This window comes from Ylistrum balloti, unplaced genomic scaffold (genome assembly GCF_031769215.1).
Source record: "Ylistrum balloti isolate Yb309-2 unplaced genomic scaffold, AGI_CSIRO_Ybal_v1 Utg369982, whole genome shotgun sequence".
Lineage (NCBI taxonomy): Eukaryota > Metazoa > Mollusca > Bivalvia > Pectinida > Pectinidae > Ylistrum > Ylistrum balloti.
The window spans coordinates 162,339-184,513 of NW_026782069.1; the positions used below are offsets into that span (position 1 = coordinate 162,339).

At 34.7% G+C, this 22,175-nt stretch overlaps 1 protein-coding gene across 2 annotated transcripts in view; it reads left to right on the forward strand.

Moving 5' to 3' along the window:
• The window catches only part of LOC132547837 (D-glucuronyl C5-epimerase-like), a 70,370-nt gene that overhangs the window by 39,800 nt on the left and 8,395 nt on the right, over positions 1-22,175 (forward strand). The window contains exons 3-4 of one of the 2 annotated variants that reach the window (XM_060211641.1): positions 8,685-8,776; positions 21,609-21,742. In XM_060211641.1, coding sequence (XP_060067624.1) covers positions 21,627-21,742 — 116 coding nt within the window. In that variant the 5' untranslated portion in view covers positions 8,685-8,776; positions 21,609-21,626. Of the gene's footprint in view, positions 1-8,684; positions 8,777-17,803; positions 17,891-21,608; positions 21,743-22,175 lie in introns of those variants that run through there. The other variant, XM_060211642.1, reaches the window with a different exon arrangement.

Consider the following 22,175-nt stretch of genomic DNA (forward strand, 5'->3'; position numbering starts at 1 on the left):
CTGATGAAGTACTGACAAGATTTGTACCTCCATTGTACCTCAGCAAAGTCTGTGTTTTGTTTACAAACAACCAAGATTTGGACGGCCATTGTTGAATGTGATGGGGAGGGATTGGAGAGAAGTATTCAACAGGATGGTGTGATTAAAATCCACTGCTCAATACTGTACAGGCATTGTCAGCTTGTCTTGGGGCAATACTTTAACACCTACTCTTCTAACATGTTCTGCTTTCATTACTTTCCAATATTACAGATCAAAGATAGAAGGTTTTAAATTTAAACAAAACTAAAGTTTAAATAAATAATTTCTGTCAAGTTTGATGCTATTTTCAAAGCCTACATCAAAGCTGTGGTCCTTTCGGCTAATATAAACAATTAGGGAGTCTGGACTTCATATTTATATACATTCTACAGACTATACACTGTTGTGTTAAACATTAAAACAGCTGTACCTACAGCCTAAGGAAGACTAGAAAAAGGGTCACTGAACAATTTGTCTTTTACAAACACCATGATATCCTTGCCCAGTAACATGCTCACTGCTGTACAATCATTAATTTTGGTGAGGGATTAATTTTCGTAGATTTTAAGGGTACTCCTAATACATGAAATCATATGTCCATGAACTGTTACTATTAGTCTAAGTCGATTTACTTAGTTATATTCGTCCATGAAATCCAGTGCTCAGGAAAATATTATTTTTTTAAAAAACCACAAAAATTTGGCCCTAGGAAAATATCTTATTTTACAGTATGTTAAACATGTCTTATAACTACAATTGGAGTAGGCAAATACATTTCCTAGAACCAAGGTCCAACAGTGAATAAAAAAAGAATACATTTGTTGCCTTTAGTAGTTTTTCCTCGTCTTTTCCACTGTATTAAGTGCTTTAGATAGATATAAAGGTGAGGAAGAGCCTGCAGCTTGTCATGTCTGATTTAGTGTATAACTGGGCATTCCTTATTCACTGTTATCACCATTCTGTGGACCAGAGGAGACCACTTATTTCATGTTAAGTAACCACCAGCACACAGGGCTATACTTTATTACTTAGCTCTTGGTTCCGATTGTGAGAAATCTGTCAATGAATGGCTATATTTGGAGGTTAAATTAAAACTAGGTCTGGACAATGTGGGGACTCTATCAATGAATGGCTATATTTGGAGGTTAAATTAAAACTAGGTCTGGACAATGTGGGGACTCTATCAATGAATGCCTATATTTGGAGGTTAAATTAAAACTAGTTCCCTGGACAATAGGGGAACTCTATCAATGAATGGCTATATTTAGTAGTTAAATTAAAACTAGGTCTGGACAATGTGGGGACTCTATCAATGAATGCCTATATTTGGAGGTTAAATTAAAACTAGGTCCCTGGACAATAGGGGGACTCTATCAATGAATGGCCATATTTGGTAATTAAATTAAAACTAGGTCTGGACAATGTGGGGACTCTATCAATGAATGGCCATATTTGGAACTTAAATTAAAACTAGGTCCATGGACAATAGGGGGACTCTATCAATGAATGGCCATATTTGGTAATTAAATTAAAACTAGGTCTGGACAATGTGGGGACTCTATCAATGAATGGCTATATTTGGAACTTAAATTAAAACTAGGTCTGGACAATGTGGGGACTCTATCAATGAATGGCTATATTTGGAGGTTAAATTAAAACTAGGTCTGGACAATGTGGGGACTCTATCAATGAATGGCCATATTTGGTAATTAAATTAAAACTAGGTCCCTGGGTAATGTTGGGACTCTATCAATGAATGGCTATATTTGGAAGTTAAATTAAAATGATACGAGCATCCATAATGGACCAATATAATCATCCTGAGTTGACCAATGCAATCATCTTGACCAATCAGTCTTGACCATATCTGCACTAACATCAGTCTTCCAATCGACAGACTACAATTATCAGCGTTGTAATCCGGGGCAGCTGAGAGCGTGCCAGACGTATCTGCCCAATTGGGTCATTTCCTGTTCATCGGAAGACATTAGATGGATCATCAGATCATAGCGAACCTTTAATCATCTGATCAGGCAAATCGATGGCTCATGGTTACAACTTACTCTCCCGTAAATTTCCAACAGTTTTGATGGTTTTAAAATGATCAAATCGTATTTCTGTCTGGTAAATATCCATTTAACCACTCATTTGGAATCCCTGGATTTTTCAATCGGTCAGTCTCCAGATTTATTCTGTCTTGAGTGCTATAGGCTTTGTAGACAAGATCCATTCAGTAGATATCCATAGCAACAGGTCAATATCATAGTCACAGTAAACTGTAGACGTAGTCCCCATAACCGAGTCCCCGTCACTGTGGTTACAGCCTGGTCTATAAAACCTGTAGATGATGAGACCAAGATACTACAGTTAATACAAATACAGCACTTACAATAGTAATGTAATCCTTGATTATACAGTCGGATCTATCATACATATTAACTACTAAAGAAGATTAATTTGGGAAAGAACACGATTTGATCACCAAATCTTTGGTATAGCTGTCCATGGTATTGATTATCAGAGTTTTGGTCACCTCATCAGCACATGGTCATCTCATCTCTTGTGAGGAAGTGACCATTAGATTTCCTCATTACCTATTTCTACAGCCCCATTAACAGGATTAGGGTGCTCCAAGGTCAGGGAAGAGATTATATTGGTCAGTGGTCACCTCCTATGCCTAGTTGTAGCGAGGATGAGCTGGACTACTCTAGACTCAAAGAATTTAAATCAGTTTGATGATCGTGTACTTTGTCTTGTAAGTGAAAATGTCGTTCTAAATCTATCCCAATCTATTGGTTAATGTAGACTGCGAGGCTGCCATGATCTCAGAAACTTGCTTTTATGTTTTGTCCAAGGTTTTAAACCGACTTAAAGACTGCTTAACTCTGAGTTTACTGAGGCCATTTTGGTTGTTGTTATACACTGTTGACATTGATATAGCCTCATCATTAGGGATGGTAATGGTAGTTTGGTATCCCACGTTCCCAGGCCATTTTTGTATCTACATTTCCTCATAAATTACCCGTAAACTTGTCATTTATGGAGAGTATATCTTTCGGGAATTTAACATTGACAAGTTCAGAGATAAAATAAATTGGAGCTGATCAGGAGACTCAGATGAGCTATAGGAATGGTTTGCTTCGTGCTGACAAAGTTCCTGATCGCCTGACGTGACGCCGTGACGACAGCAGAGACGGTGTGTATGTGATTTATGTGATGATCCTCTGCGACAACTTATGTCGCGATCAGTGTACGTCCTATCCACGGCTTATGTGATCTTGATCAGATTGTTCAGATAGGGTCAACGTTTCTACCTGGATCAAGATCTGAAAACATTCAATGTTTTAAATGCCTGTCAATAACACTTTACTGGGAAGCCTACTCCTGACATGCGAGGCACATCAGGGTTTATATCAATGTAAATTTTACAAAAAATCTAAAACAAGCAAATTCTAATTCTTGTTAATATCCTTGAAATGTTTACATTATTCGACATTTTACAAAAATAAATTGAATTACAATTGTAAATGTATTATTTATTCACAGGTTTAATGATTTTCCAAGAAAAGACCAACAAATTGATGAATGAAAACCTATTTATCAATGAAAGAAATGTTGCATGAATGTTTTCGGTTGTTAATACTTTACCAGAATGTGTTGTAATGCATTGCTTGAATATTTCAGATGGGATGATAAACAAATTTGTCTTGTCTCTATATCTATCATATCAACTACTACCCTTTGATGTTAGAACTCTAGTTGAAGCGATTTGTCAGAAGATCTGTTTACCTTGGTGAATGGTCATCTATTGTTTAAGGAATGGTAGAGCTGCCTGGCACAAGCAAGCATTTGTCAGGTCATCCTGCTATACAGCATTTATCTTTGCTAAAAGCAAACATTTTTACGATGAGGATTGGCAGCATTAGTCCTTAGAATGTTTGAAACATATTGATATTGTGATGGCTTTGTAAAAGATTTAATTGATACAAGTAATCCTTTGATTGCTGTACTGGTACTTATTTCTGGAGTGGAATTTGATTTAGATCGAGGATGCGGAGATAATACTGGTAGATAGAGGAAGGATAATGTGTTAGAAATCCTACGCTGTTATAGATGTATCATTGTGTTTGATATCTCGTAAATCTGATGACTATTTTTATACATGTATAGAATAGTTATCACTCTGTTCTGTGTATTGTTGCCTTTGTTCTATCAGATATCACTCAAATCGATCTTTAATCTTGATGCCCTATAAGTGGATAACTATGACCTTGACATACTTACTAAAGTGAATGATTGATCCTTGGCCTAGCTATTACTAAACAGGTGATTAACGTTGATCTAAATTACTGAATATATAACTGTGACCTTGACCTGTTTTCTAAATATATGGCTTTGACCTTGACCTGTTGCTAAATGTTCGATCATGACCTTCACCAAATGTTTTGATTACTCTGACCTTAACCTAGATTTCTGATCGAATGACTATAATCTTGACCTTTTTATATAACACAGGAATACAACCTTGACCTTTTACTTTACAGCATGAACCTAACATACCTGTGACCTTACGATTTCTGTTGAATACACAATGTATTGGACTACAGAACATGTGATTCTGTAGATATTCAGTTGTTGTTAGAGACTGATAACAGAGTTAGCATTTTATGTAGCTTTTTCTGCCTTTGAAGTGATCAGACAGAGTTAAAGATGTGTAATGCTTTCTCCACTGGATCCCAAATTTTAATCCAAAGTTTAAGAGAACAAGCTGAGCTACTGTCTTCATTAACTGGAAACAATGAGGAAACACTGTGGGATGTCTCTGTCTTATGACTACAGATTTTTCTCATCAAAATTGAATTATGCTTGACATATTTTTGTCTCTGGAATAGTCCTCTTAGTTGTATCCAACTTTAACGATGGAATTTCATTGGAAAATTGTGAATAAGGTGCATGTAATTTACAGTAAAAACATGTACAGTTCAGTTCCACATTAACCTGAAAACCATGTAATACTGACATTCGTTGAAGTCTCTTTGAACTGTGCTTGAAGAAGTTTCGGTTTGTGTCAAATCAAAATTTGATGTGAATTTTGCATCATATCTGAGACAATCAATAATAAGGTGATGTGCTTTAAGGGTGATAACCTTCACCACCTTCAAAGCTTTCCTTGGTAATTTCCATCACCTTTAATATTTCTAATGGATTTGGTGCAATATGGATAATGGTAATCATCTGATACTGATTTGCATATTTCAGACCTCTAGTGAGTGCTATAGAATATAAATGCCTGATGGTCCTCATCATAATATGACCTTATCAAGCATTGCATGTCTTGTTGATTGGATTAATCATCCTGTCCTGCAGGTTAGAGTCATGTTGAGAGTCCGGTGGTATATGGCCGGGCTACTAATTCAATCATCCTCCGACATCCATCTAGCCCCGTTGAACCTGTGTCAGTGTTGACACCTACGGCTGATTTGTGAGATGCTCTGACCAGTAGCTACTGCAGCGCATGTGTCATGTTTTTAGGTCCAGTGGCAGAAGATTTTACTTTGCCGCGATAGCTTTAATCTAGCTCATTAAAAATTCATGAGGCCTCCGCACTAGATCTGAACTCTCTAGTAATCTCACAGCACCCTTAAGGTTGATTGGCTATCGTGAGAATCACTGGACCATACCTATGTAATCTACATGTCTTTGTTCTTGTCATGCATGACTTACAGCCTCACGTGTCAGATTTGTAATTGATTATTGACTATGTTGTTAGTTTGTTGTATATTAAAGTCCTGGTTAGGATATAATTATCTGTGATGAGTACATTTCACTGAACACTGAGTATGATGTGTCAATGTCTTATTATTGTAGTCCTGAGTACACGTATAACATCAAGTCTTACTGCCATTGGCTCTATGACTGTACAAAAGACACATAAGTGAATAACACCTTTTTTTGTAAAAGTATAGAATTAGATAGTGAAGAGCTAAATAATGAATTAAGCAGCTGTGCTGTCCTTCTAAAATGTTTTAAGTTTCAGAAATGTTGACATAAAACTAATTGGCCGTGAAAGGTCATTAGGTGTAACTGGAGTAAATGAGACAGTGATGCAGTAGAAATAAGGGTACTATATTATATTATGGAACATCATTCTTTTGTCTAGTATTAATTTCATTTAGCTTGTAAAGTCTCAAATTCCTGTTATGAAATTATCACACAAAAGAGGTGTTAATTTTTAACGGGTCCATTTGTTAACACTAGTATTAAGAATTAATGGGAAATGTTTATTATTATATAATGAGCTGTTCACAGACCAAAGTACAAGACAATATTTCCTTTAAATTCTTACTTCTCAAAAAGGCCAGACAAATTACATTTTATTACACTATATGTGTATCACCCAATTTGTCAATTTTAAGACTTGATACATATGTAGAGAGATGGTACTCTGGTAATGCACACAGAAAGGTATGGTTGGGATACATCTGACATGTTGGTCTTACTTCACTCAACTTTCCTGCTATAGCAAGACACCTTGGATGCTTCAATCGGGGCCCAACAATACTGATTGATATCATGTATATTGTTTACTTCACAATTGTTGTAATCCCGAAAAATTTAAAGATTCAGAAGTTATGTTTCAGGGCTCATTGTGGGATAAGAAGTTACATATGTAAACTATGGGGTTTGCATGTTACTTCTTACTTCACGTAAAGGGTCATTTACAGTTTGAGAACAACAATATGAACAAATGGATGGTTGCGATTGATTCGTGTGGCCCATCAACAATAACATAGGGTTTATGTTAGATAGCTATGGTATCTTTAAATTTGAGAATTTTTAAATCTGATCGTGATGAACATAAAACATATAATGACAAAAGCCAGTCCTTTCTGTATGGTTTGTTAAGTTGATCATCTTTACTGAGTTGAAACACGGATAGTGATGAACACATAAAACATATGAAGACATTGGCCTGTCCTAAGCGTGTGCTGATATTGATTTTATGCGTGTTGACAGCTTTTGTTGTGTTAAAGTCAGTATTCAGTAATACAAGGAGACTTTGATGTCCAATGTTTCTACATAGCTAAGACTTGTCAAGCACTAATTTGAATTTGTGTCAGGGGAAAAAATGGCCAACAAGGTGAGTGTCTGCTTTTGTTTTCTTAAAGCAGAACGCACAGTTGTTGTATTCAATTAGGCTATTTCTGGAGTTGTCGAAGACATAACATTTTCTGATGAAGTTTCGGTGTTAGCCTCTGGGAGTTCCACATAGAGCTGAACTACTTTACACTATGGATGGCTGTATAATGGCATATCCAGGGTCACTCCTACTTAAAACAAAAAGCATGTCAGTCTGCCTTGGTTAGTAAGTGGTTTGGACTCCTTTATTATGACCAAGGGGGTGTGGACTCCTATGTCCTAAGGGTGTGGACTCTTAAGGCCTAAAAGGCCAGGATTTCTATGACCAAAAAAGTCAGGACTATTAGGCCAAGGGGGTGTGAACTCCTTAGACTAATTTGGGCTCTGGTGGCCAAAGGGATCTGGAATCCTGCTGCCAAGCAAGTCTGAAATCTTATTGCCAAGGAAGTTAGGATTTGGGATGCTGAAAATAATTATGAAGATGCATTTTTCATTTTCACGAACCTGGTGCCATGGTCATATATAATTAAAGCTATATGTCTGTATCAGAGACAATTATACATGTGGAGTGACACATTTGGGAAGTTACCATGGTTACCAATATTCTTGGAGAAACTGCTCGAAGTGTAATGATATGAGATGACACATCCATTTTTTTCTGATTACTGTTGCAATTGATAATGTGTTAAAGTGATTGAAGTTGTATAACAACATGTTGTCTGTTAAGACCTCAGCCTTGAAATACCACATTGATAGATAGGTGATGCTTGTAAGTGGAAGATGGGTCGATAATTATACTGTGACGTCAAATAATTGATTTTTTTTCTTGTTCTCAATACTGCTCTGATTAAAGATTGAATTGAAAAAAAAATAATGCTGACAAATTGTCAAGCTGTGTGTTGTATCTGCATTTGTAGGTCTTGATTGGTTAGAAATCCAGACCAATCAAACAAGTTGTTTTCAGAAAATCATAATTTGTATTAGATGTTTCACCCTGATCACATTGAAGGCTCTAAAAAATCTGAATTTCAATGTCCTGGATATTAAACCAGAAAAAATGTTTGCATTATAGTTTAGAAAATGTAATCACCTGTTACAAACATTGCATGACCATTTAAGCGCTGCCTGTGTTTATTAATAATGAAAAGTTTTACAGTCATCCATTAATAATTTACATAAAAATTGTTTCTCTGTTTGTTTGTTATTGATTATCTCAGAATTATTTGTAGTTTAGTGCATTATATTGTGGGTGTATTATTACGATGATAAATGACGATCAGTGACACTCATTATACCATGAATGCACTACAATGAAATGTAAACATCCATCACTGATAAATGAATAAGTCATTGATTTTTGAACTTCTATTCTACAGACTAAAACCATCATTAAAAAGGCTTATTTTCACATTCCACAATATATTGTGTCAGTTCCAACATTATTCGTCACAGAACATTAATTTCCTGCATTCCCCCGAGAATCATGAATCTTTTAAACTGTCAATATCTTTTTGTTGTTGTAGGTCAATCTAGAAGTGTCATGTCCGGATGATCGCTTTCAGATCAGAGATGTGTGGATTACGATGGCACCTCGCCCCACACACCTAGCTCTACAGTAAGTCTCTCACATAAATTACATTTCTAGTCAGTTCTGTCTGTGTCTAGATTTCAAACCACTATTGTGGAATTAAATTACTCGACCAGCATGAAGCATCTCAAATGACAGAATTTTGTTTATACAACAGGACCACCAAACAAACAATTGAATAGCGTAAAACAATTTCCATTTAATTGGAATTAAATGGTGCTTGAAGTTCTGCACTCCAATGCCTCAATTTGTTAAAAGAGCTGTACTTTGTTAGCAGTTTTATCTCCAGGGTTTTTCTTGTAAAGTTGATTTAAAACAAGCCCACGATACGTTTTTGGATTATCAGTACATACAGAATGATTGTTATATAAAAACATGCACAGAAACAGCAATTAGTGCATTCATATCTTAGCACATTGCTATTTAGATAATATTTCCACTGTTTTTTTTCTATTACACCTTTCAGCATCAGTTGTATTTAAACCTTATCATCATCATCATCATCATCATAATTTTTAATTATTCCATCTTGAAATTTGTTTAAAATGTCTATATTACACTGTTTCTTTTGTGAATGTAAACGTTTAACAAGCCTGGTTTGTGGAATTTATACAATCTTAGCTCAGGTACAGATTTGTTATCATTTTTTATCTAAGGTTACAAAAAATCCATCAAGTGAATCAGTTCCTTACATGTAGATTGTAGTACAAATTCAGAAAGCATTCCCAGAGGAGGAAACTCCATTTCAATAAAAATAATTTTACATTGAGTATTTTCCCTTACAAACAGAAGACGATGTAAACAAATGTTTTTCAAATATCCAAGATCTAGTGATAACAAAACCTCTTGAAGCTATAGTCACCATTTTACCATCATATTTCAGTCTGAAATGATAGTAACAGGAACAAAGGCCAAAAAACATATTACCTGTGAACCAGTTAACAACCAAATACACCTGTTTATTAAGAGAGATTCTGGATAACACACTGAACATAGCTTACCAACAGCACTGACAGATGACACAGTAGATTTAGTCACACCTGTGGCATTTCTGTCAACCTAATTTTAAAAAACTGATATTTCTGCACCCAATTTCTAGTTTTTGCTCCCAAATAATTAAGCTTTGCGAGACGACTTGTAACATTTCATCAGAATCTTTATCTAAAAAAGGTTCAAATGTTGAAAATCTTCACTATGTTACCAGAGTATTACATTACCAGTCATGAATCATGCAGTGTGCACCTTACATAATTGTGTTCACATGTTCCAAATTCAAAAATGATTGGTACGTCTAGAAAGAAAATTAAGTTAAAATTTTCTCCTGGTACCTGCATCCTAGTACATAAGCTCGTGTCCTCACAGCGTTTTTTACTTCGATGTTGTGAACTTTTGAGAATTCAGTGTCTGTAGTTCCTGGTTCCTAGTACGTAGTATCTAGAGGTCAGCTAGAAGTCATAGATGAGATGTCTGGTTCAATGACTGGCAGGAAGTTTGGATCAGTGTACAGGAAATGTACTAAACCATCCTATTATTTATTTATATTGTTTTATGAAAGATTTGGGCTTGGATATTATTTATAAAGATAATTTGTAACCTATAATGGAAGACAAAGATACAAAATGAAAAGATCATGATGTTTATATACATATCAAACCCTTAATTCTTGATGATTGTATCTCTGGTGTTTAGTTTATATCAATTATCAGAATCATACATACCTTGTTTGACATAAAATCTTTGTGAGTACTGTAAAATCAGATATTTTTGTGGAATTCCAATTTTGCTGTTTCCCCAAAATATCCTTTTTTGGTTAGGACTTTGTGATTTAATCTCACAGAATCCAGTAGTACAGGTGCTATAATCTATGTCCGCATCCCTGTATCATTTTGTGGGTATGGATATGTAGATATAGAGTACCCATGAAAATATATCCCTCACAAAAATTAATTATTTTATATCACTTTCCTTCATGATTTTATCAAAGGCATTATTTCAGAGTAAAAAATATTCATAGATAGCTCAACAATACGCTGATAATTCATCTGAAATTTTATTTGTTGCATTTTATTCTCGTGGTTTTGAAGTTGTGAAAACAATAAATACTTTCAGACAAGAAATATTTATTTGTAGAGCGTATAAAATGTCTATGATAAACGTTCTGTAATTCTTATGTGAAACATTGCCAATGTTACATACAAGCATTCCAAATTAAACATTGCCAATGTTACATACAAGCATTCCAAATTCTCTCCTGTTATTGCAGAATAGATTTATTGAATACAAGCACAAAACAAGTTGGCATTTTTTCCTGAAGGGCTAAATTTTTTGGGGATGTTTTGTATAGATTTTTTTTAAGTATTTCACAATTACATCGGAACAGAGCTAACAGTTTGGTGTCAACACATCCCTCTATACTCCATGTACATATTCAATAAAGGTCAGACACTCGTTGATCTCATGCAAAACTCTTTACTTTTCCTGAAAGTAAACAAATGGTCCGTTCTGTGGAGATTCAATTCTTCCAATTAATTCATACATAATGACATAGGATGTTTTACATTGTGTTTCTGATGGAGTCCAAGATCATATAAATGTTTTAAGTATAGTGTTATATTGTGTGATACAAATGGGTAATATAATGATACAGACTGTTTGTTTAGCACAGCTCTTTGTGTTCGTACTATATATCTCAATGATATAGGATATTTAAACAGTCGAGATTGGATAAGTAGGAGCACTGACACAAACGCTGCTTCTTTGAAGGTAGAAAAGAATGGTTTCAGCATTCTCTGTGTCATAATGAAAAAGTCAGATTTGATCAGAATGATTAAATTAGGATTCTTTTAAGGTCTCCATTCATTGCTTTGAGCCAGAGATAAGGTTAGAAGAAAATCTGATCTTTTCTTTAACATCTGAAACATTTATGACCATTATTTAGAAAATATCTTTGCAGGTTATCAGTGAGTGTTGACATAGGGAATCTTTCCCTCTAGCCTGAGAAAGTTTCTAATGTTTGTTTTGGTTTTGTCCATTATCAAAGCTTTGACCAGTACTACTTAGATACTGTGTTTAGTGTGACTAAATAGACAAATGAAAGATAATTACTATTCTCAGAGGGCGTTATCACCTACTTCTCTGTCAGCTTTTCACTGGAATGTTTATAAACATCATCACACGGTGATGTGAAGTTGATTCTTTTCTCCTGGGTTGTTTAATCATCTACAGCTTGACAAAACAAAAAACATTCCAAACTCGTTATTTTTTTCACAAAAAGAAATATAATCAAATGTTTCTTAGTTTCTCTATCTTCATCTGAATCCTTTTAATGTTTTTTAGAACATCAGATATCATGGAAACATATTGTAAACTCAATTAGTCAGTCATCACCCACAGATAAAAAATACTGGTGGGGGGTTGGGGTATGAATGCTGGAATTTCAGAGGTGCATGGCATTCAGAAGGATCTGCACAGTATTGGCAAGGTTTGGTGTTGTGTTTGGACAGAGAGCGATTACGGTGTAGGAATAGGGTGCAGTGTTACAGTAGGGGCAAGTGAGGTATGGGGTTGTTATTTCTTTGAGGGGAGACCTAAACAAAACAATGCTGAAAACATTTGGTATCAGATTGGTGTTAGTGACGGTAAAGTGTGTAAATTCCTTTGTTTTTGATCGTTAGAATCTGTTTTGTGTCGTGTTAGTGGTATATAAATGCAGTTAGTTTTGACAGGTTCTGTTTGTGAGGATAGAATAAAATTGCGAAAAAATGATAACTTATCAGTTTATTTCATGACTTCAGTCTAATTGACATCAATTTTATCCCCGATTTTGGTAAAATCATGACAAATTGAACCATAGAAAAATTATGTTAGAACAGAAGTTTTATAGGATGGGATGGAGCTGTATTTTACTGTACAATGGATTGTGATAAAGTTACGTATTGATAAAATCCACTGCTCCAGTAATCCACTCGTCAGTCGGTGCAAGTGAAAGTTGAGTAAGGTCGACATCTCAATGGTATCGGCCACACTTGGCAGTACAGTCTACCATGATGAGTGGAGAAAGCACATTATGATCCATGCTAGACAGGGTTAAATGATAAAAACTGAATAATGAAAAATAGATTCACCCATTAAACCTGGGTTCAAGTAGCTTTAAGTAAACAAGAAGGGCGAGATTCTTTAGGGTTATTTCAATGCCTGCCTAATAATTGTCACCATGAATGACATATCATTTTCAAGATCAGTGGATCTACAGCCTAAAAATATACAAAGAGTCAGGTTTACATTTCATTCAGTATTCAAAAACGAAATACCATAATTTTGTTTCAAATCTTTTCAGTTCAGTGAACACTTTAAAATTTCTGGGTTTATTCCTATTGTTTTGAAAAGAAATTTTTTTATTAATTAATTTTAATGAGTATTCCTTGAGATTACCAGACTGGGAGTTATCAAATGGGTTGAACAAGTGTGTCAGACAATAATTGACTGTTGATGAGGTCCTTGGGTACAAATAACATATGTTGAGTACCGTTGGTGTACAGATGGCCAGTATTGTTATAATGTCAGCTATGTTAGTCTACATCATAACATGTCCGTGACTCTAAAACTCATTCTTTGTGAGTTTTTTTGGGTCAAATTAGATTCATTTATGATTATGTCCAGAAAATATCTGTGCAGACAGACAAGCAATTATTTCCTGATGTTTAAAATTATTTACAATGTTCAGTAGACAAGGCTGATAAATGATCTGTACTACTGACCTTACAGCTGAGGTCAGAACTGCTGACCATACAGGCTGTCTGTACAGGTATGTAATGGACATTTGACCAGGAATATTAGGCATCAGCTGGAAAGGCACATAGACCTGAATCTGATGCATTAATACAGCAGAGACAGAATGATTTCTTTAGGGGCACTATGGTGGGTTTCAAAGGTCAGCAAAACTATAGTAGATCTAGACAATATGGTGGGTCATGGTTCTGATACAATTTGGTGGGTCTAGGTTCAGACACAATATGGTGGGTCTAGGTTCAGAGACAATATGGCAGTTCTAGGTTCAGAGACAATATGGTGGGTCTAGTTTCAGAGACAATATGGTGGGTTAAGGATCAGAGACAATATGGTGGTTCTAGGTTCAGAGACAATATGGTGGGTCTAGAGTCAGAGACAATATGGTGGTTCTAGGATCAGAAATGATATGGTGGGTCAAGGATCAGAGACAATATGGTGGTTCTAGGATCAGAAATAATATGGTGAGTTTAGGATCAGAAACAATATGGTGGGTTAAGGATCACAAACAATATAGTGGGTTTAGGATTAGAGACAATATGGTGGTTTAGGGCCTTAGTGATTCTGTACTCATTGTCTCTATCAGGGACACAATATGATGTTCAATTGTGACAGTGTCAAACAAGTTATTGTAGTCCAAAAATCTCATACAAATGCTTATTTCAGTACATCACTGAATCCATGTTGGTCACCATTCCTGGTCGTTTGAACTCTTGAAATTTGCTAGCTTGTATTATTCTTAAGGTTTACAATATACATTTGCAGGTAGGGTCTCCAAGATATGGAGGTATTTCATCATTTTCACACTCTGAGACCTTTTGAACATATTAGAGGTGTCAATTCATGGCATGACCATAGAGGGACAAATTTGACCTAGTTACTAGAGATAAAGTGTGAGAGATGAAACGCTTGTCTTGTGTAATACTCACAGCTTTAGATAACTCAATCATACGAATACATTGATAAAGAGAGGTGAAACATAAGCAAATTATCGTGTGTACACTTCCCTATCAGGTCTACTGTTTGTCCAGGCAATTTGTGGATAATTACTCCAACATGAAGTAGCCCCATGTTTAATAGTTACTAATCCATGTAGCACAATACCCAAGGGAGATAATAATAATGGTATCAAATGTTTGCAATCATTTATCATGACTAAATAATGTCATGAATATTCATGAGTCCCAATGGACATTCAATCCAGTGTCTATGTAACTGTTAGAGTGATCCAAATAAAGTAGGTTTAACAGAGATTTGGAATCTACAGACTCAGGTCCAAACAGTTGTCTGAAGCATTTGAAAGCCTTTGTAGACTTTGGAGTACTGGGTTGACTTGTGGGGACGAAAGAAGACATGTATTTCAGACTAATTGCTTGTCTTGTGTTGGAGACCTTTTAAAAGGGTAAATCACTCACATATGATGGGAGACCACATTTGAGTGATTGTAAACTTTACAACAATTGTAGAAACATGATTTATGATTTAAGCTGTTAAAAACAAAATGATCAGCTGTAGAAATGTACTTCAGAAGTTGTCCTGATCTTAAAAGCAGTTAAAAACCCATTAAAAAAACTATTGAAATACCATTTTATTTTGTGTATCACTGATAAAAAATTTGACAGACGACCATCTATCATCGGAGATCTTATTTTAACAAACCACTTTTCACAAGAACTGCGTTATAAAGCCCAGTTTTCCAAGAACCTTCTCATCAAGTCCACCTCTCACAGGAACCTCTTTATCAAGTCCACCTCTCACAGGAACCTCTTTATCAAGTCCACCTCTCACAGGAACCTCTATATCAAGTCCACCTCTCACAGGAACCTCTTTATCAAGTCCACCTCTCACAAGAACCTTTCTATAAGGTCCACCTCTCACAAGAACCTTTCTGTAAGGTCCACCTCTCACAGGAACCTCCTTATCAAGTCCACCTCTCACAAGAACCTTTCTATAAGGTCCACCTCTCACAAGAACCTTTCTGTAAGGTCCACCTCTCACAAGAACCTTCATATAAGGTCCACCTCTCACAATAACCTTCTTATAAGGTCCACCTCTCACAATAACCTTCATCTAAGGTCCACCTCTCACAATAACCTTCTTATAAAGTCCACCTCTCACAGGAATTTCAAAAGTCAGCCTCTGATTAGAATCCCTTTATAAAGTGGACCATTAACAATTAATCTTTACCAGTAAAGATCACAGTTATTAGAACTAAATTGTTTGTGATTTTAAAACATCTCACAAAAAGGTATATTGTTTCAAATAGAAGGAAATAAATTTCAAGTTGAATACTTCTCATCATTTTGACTTAGGTGTGAAGTAACAGCCCCACTTTATCTCTTGTGGGTTTTTTTTTTACCTCCTTAATAGTCCAAGACCCTTAGGGCACTTTCTCACATCAACCATTTAGACTTAAACAGTATCCTGCATTAATTCACTAAAAGAATTTCCCGTTCTTTCACGTTCTTTTTTTAAACAAAATTTCAATTGAAGGCATGAAAAATTATTCATTAGCTAATAATATTAGGATGCCATTTGACACAGTAATTGTGACAAATATTGCACTTTAATGCCTGAACACCCTTAGCATTACCCTGGTATATCGGCCTACTGTATGTGATGCTGTGTAAAAATCAATCAGTGGAATTTGGGATGAGGGTGTAATTGTAGAGGAAAGGATAACTACTTCCTGGCCATTGTCATAATAAACAGCACGTTCAGCATTTTTACTCCCATTTCTGTCCTTCTCATCCTTTCCAAAACAGTTCGTGACTTGTTAATCAATTCCTATCTACAAAAATTTATTGTTTTCATTTAACAAAGTTATATGTTTGGTGTTGTGCTTCATTCTTGAGAAGAATATGATTTTTTTTCATTTTCTTAAAAGTATGGAGTAAATATTTTAAATTGTATTTGAGCTTGTTGAAAGTTTTATAGTCTTTTTCTAACCTAACAGACATAGAGTACAAAGCTTCATTCCATCATTTAACGACACATTTTTGTTTTTGTTTTTTCATAAAACAGGACTGGTATTTTTTTCATTTTGAGATAGAAGTTAAGTTGTATATCAAAAATCACATTCATTGACTTTTTATCCCATTAAAAAAAAAAAAAAAAAGGAAAAAAATGATTCTTAAATCTAAGATGATATTGAATAACTTACTAATGATTGTGTTTAAAAAACAAGTGAAGAAAAAATTTTTTTATCCTGAATTAACTGAATTGTTGAAATGTTTCCATTGTTGGTGAACACCTGTCCAACCATAAAAGCCTCACACACCTGTTGATTGGCTATCTGACCCGATTAAATGTTTTTTATGCCAGTTATTTAACTGAATGGTAACATAGTCATTTAATGAGAACACCATGTCTAACAAAGTGAGGAAGTTCGATACTATTCATTTGTTCAGTCTGGTTAGCTTTATTGCATGGATAGTTTCTTAAAATATTTAAATATTTTGTAATGTTGTAAAATACAAATGTTACCTTTTCATTATGACAATTAAAAAAATGTTGTAATATTTAGGTTTTTTAAGATAATGTTTTTGTTTATTTCTCTTTTAGTTACCAGTTATTACTGCTGTTATGCTGACCAGCAATAAACACAAACTGATCTTGACTGTCCTATGGTGCATAAAAAAAATTGTCTGGGAAATTACAATTCTAGCTGTTTTTTAGTCCTGAGTTTATTCATTAATTAAGATAATTGTCAACTTTAAAAGGAGAGATGTCAGTATAATGAAAGAAAGAAATTAGAGAATGATTCATTGATACCGTTACATTGTGTCAGACCCAAACCAAGAAACAGTTCACCAGATGTTTAATTAGTCTACCCAGGTGTCACACAAGAAATTAAGTTCATTAACTTTATTTTTGTGTAACAATTTTTAGTTTTTTTTTTCTTTTCAATTAACCAACAGTAAATAGGGCTTTATGAAACATCATTTTTTAAAATGAAATGGGGCACATATTTTGCTTTTGTTTTGTTTTTTAGTTGTTTTTTTTTTAAGAAAAAGTACACTAGATAGGAAGATAAAAATTGTTTTTAGTTTTACAATAACGAAAATAAAACCTCACAACTCTGGAAAGGACAATGACTGTCGTTTATTCTCATAAACAATCATTGGCAGAGAGAAATAGCGAAAATGCTCATATGACCATTTGGTTTGTCATGGCGGAGTTACGTCCCCTGGGAGAATTCTCTCAGATGTATATTGTCGCTCGTGACATGCAGTCGGGTTTAGGAGGTGCTCTCATGTTGGGAGGTAGCAAACGTGGAATTTCTAAGTAATTGTTCTAAAATTCTGTTGTTATGGATTGGATAATGTAATGTTTCATGATAAGACACAATGTAAGGTAAGTAAAGTGTGTTGTCAAATGCGTTTAACCACGCTGTTTGAATGGGCTTGGATGTCGTGCCGTCTGCTTACATCGAATCCGATCGTTCATCCAGCTTACTCGAGTATCAGTAATGATAACAGCAGCAGTTACTGTGAAGAATGGTGTCTTATACAACATTGCAATATTCACTTTTTAAAAACTGAATATGATTGTTTCTCGTAACCTTTGCTTGTAAACAATAATTATAGATTAAATACAAATTCATCGAGCTTGGCTAAACAGACGTACCAGGTACAGCACGCCTTAGTGTAGCCTATTCTGTTATCCTACCAGACCGTCAATCTCTGTGTGGTACCAGTTTATCTAATTCAGTACACACACAGACTATGCTTGTTTTGTTTAAAAAATCTGCTGTTTTGGATTTTATCTTCTAAAAGTTATTCAATAACGTGGGGATAGTAACAATTTGAGGTATACAATGCTACGCAGACTGTGTTGTGTGCTAATGCGAACACAGTGAAGAATCCATGACCTGCAGTCGTATTGAGAACATGACTCTTTCAGTAAAGTGTCTCAAAACATCCTGTGTTTTTTGTAGTATGTATTAAAAATATACGGTAACCACCATTAAACTTTTGTTTGTTGAAAATGTAAGAGATAATCTAGAATGTGTTTTCATTTCACTAAAAACCAGATAATTAGGCAGTAAAGATAAAAGAAGTTCAAAACATAAACATATCTTCTCCTTTTCCTTATTAATTACATTACCTATGAACATATGTACAGGTTGTTGACAAATACTCGTCATTTGTATGGGAAATATTTGTTAACTCTCGAGTAACTTTTCACAGAACTAATTAGATTATATGTCCTTTTTATATTATATTTTCATTTTTAAAGAAAATATAATTCATAGAACTGCGTACTATACTTGTAGAATTTTTCGAGGAAACACTTATTGGCCATTATTGATGAGAATTGATACTAGGAAGGAATAGGTTGGAGATCAGTACAGTTACCTAAGTTACTTAGATTTAATTAGTGGTAGGTACACTTGGCTGTGACCAAGTACTGATCATTATGAATTTTAACAGTTATGTAAATTTTAAATGCCAGCTTTTTCTGTTATGAAATACTGAGCATGAAAATATTTTAAATTCCCCATTATCAATTTACAACATATGTTAACATATAACCTTAGACAGACTGGAACCAGACCGAAAAATATGCATGCATCAATACCATTTAACAATAACCTAGGTATTATAAGGAAATAGAGTTCAACAAAATCTGAAAAAGTCTGACAAGGTTTTTTTTTTCATCATTGTTTTATGTAACACTATATTTAATCTTACCTGATAAGGGAATAATTTCCATAAACTTTAAGGCTAACCTACTAGTACACAATAACACGCTATTTAATTACCGACAATAATAACAGTGGGGGTTTCATGAATTTCATTGTAAATTGAAACAAAATGCCATACTTATTTCATGATAATATGTGTGTAGACTGTGTCAATGTTGGAATGAGTTTTTTTTTTTTTTTTTTAAGATAGAATAATTAAACAAATACTAAACATAACCATTAGTATTTCATTAGAAGGACAATATCTGCTTACATCTCCTGAGATACTGTTAAACTCATAGAATTGATGAATAAATCAGAAATTCATTTGGAGACATGACAGGAAGAGGCAGAGTAGTGTTGGTGTTTGTAAAACATAAACAGAGGGCCCCTTTACAGTAATCTATTTGAGTTGAATGCCATCAGATAAACACTTCACACACTGACCTAAGCGACAATCTAATTACGCTGTTCCTCATGCAGGCACTGTGGTATCAAGATTTTTATCTGGTCTTGTAATTCTCTGTTATGTGAAAGTTGATGGATCCATGACAGCTGTGTTTACACATATTGTGCTTTTGATGTAACTGTATTGCTCAATAACTTTGTATCAATTAATACTGTCCACTGTATGTATTAAGTTAAATAAATGATAATTAGAATTTATGAATATTTAATTAGATAATTATAAAAAAGGAAAGTATGATATTGAATACAAGAGTACTATTTAATGTTGATCTAGAAAATGCAAAAATAGATGCCATCTGTTTCAAAATGTTTTAACAATACATGTACCTGGGTATTATAGGTTATGTTTGCTTACTCTTTCTCCTGACATAGAAACATTGCTCGACAGATGTGGTTCAGGTTGACACGCCTTTGATGTACGGGTGTTGTTGGTTTTGTGGAATTTGTGGCCAGGAACCTGAACAATTCACTAGCATGTACATGTTTCTGAAACCACCAGCTTATTGTACTGGCACTTATGTACAATGCTTAATATAATGGTACCCCTGAAAATAAAAATCCATCTTTAATTCATAACATTTAATGTGTTTATTAGGGCTTAAGCTTATATATGTTTCATGTGTTAGATATTTACTCAAGTCGTTTGTTAAAACTACTTGCCAGGAGGGGCAAGTAAGAATCAAAGATCATGACTAGAACTCTAATATTGCTTTGATTTGTCGGACAAAAACAAACAAAAAACTAAACTGGTAAAAAAACATCTGAGATGTCAGCTTTCAATTTTAGCTTTCATTTATTATTGTTTGTGAATCTGTCATTTAAAATCTGAGTGTTAACTTTGATTTGACATCTGTGTATATGTGTTGATGCCCTGTATAATTAACAGGTACTGAAAAATCAAGAAAGAAAAAAAAATGTCTGAATTCTTAATGTCATTAGATGGAAACAAAATAACTCCTACCTCAGTGATCCAATCTATAATTTATTTTATGAGTCCTTTTCAACATTACTGCTGAAATCAATGGGTCCCACACTGTAAATTTTAAGGGTTTTCAGAAATTTTACGATTCTCATTCAAATTATATGGGTACAGGACTCGGAATTCATGTATAGGTTTGTCACTGTATCTCTATGTATATAAATAAACATGTATTTGGCAGTAGTTTGAAGGTCCTCTGTAATCATCAGATATAAAAAATAAACAGAATTATTGATTTATGGAGCTAGTACAATGTCCCTGTTTAGATTTTGACATTTTCCTTCCGTTTCCTCAGAGGTTTCAAAATGCAAGCCTTTAGCATCACTGACAATTCTTGTCAGGACAAAACTGATGTGTAATGCAGTTTAAATAATTATTTGCTCAACTGGGCTTGATTCTAAATGTGTGTCTTTTGTACAACCTTCTGTAGGTTTTTCCATGGAATTATTTTATGTTGTACTCTCTGTTTGATGAAGAATCGGTACATATCTATCACTTCAGTTTAAAAATGTTTTGAATTATTGATATCAAAATATTTTTGGGTAAAGTATACATCCAAAACATAACATCAGTTGTATCTCATAATGAACATTACAGTCCAATATTCAGTAAATGTTACATGATAATGCCCACCGAACAGTATTGCAGTGTCATATCATAAGTAAAGCTCCCCTGGTCTTCAGTTTCTAAATCTTATTTTGGGCTCTAATGAAATGAATACAGTACTCCTGAATGTTTGTTATATATAAAATGACTCAATCACAGGCAGTGGGTTAGGACGGTGATCCCTTGTTAAATGAATACATATTTATATAATTTTGTTTTTGTATATCATATATGAAATGTTTCATTCACAGGCTGTGGGTTAGGACGGTGGCCCCTTTGGGAGGAATTTGAATTTTTTGTGTTTTTTCATGTGTTATACCTTTCATTCGCAGGCTGTGGGTTAGGACGTGATGGCCCCACGTGTCAGCCTGAAGTTGGTGGTACTGCTGATGATGGGCATTCCGTTCCTCATCACCATGTACCACTGGGGCCAGTGTGATCTTGGCAGGCTGGATGACAACTTCAGGTAATTCACATGCACATACATACAGTCAGGTTATTCACATGCACATGGTGTCAGGTGATTCACATACAAACACAGTCAGGTAATTCACATGCACACACAGTCAGGTAACTCACATGCACACACAGGAAATTCACATGCACACATATACACAGTCAGGTAATTCACATGCACATACACATACAGTCAGGTAATTCACATGCACACAGTCAGGTAACTCACATACACATACAGTCAGGTAATTCACATGCACACACAGTCAGGTAACTCACATACACACACAGTCAGGTAATTTATATGCACACACAGTCAGGTAACTCACATGCACACATAGTCAGGTAATTCACATGCACATACACACAGTCAGGTAATTCACATGCACATACACAAAGTCAGGTAACTCACATACACACACAGTCAGGTAATTCACATGCAC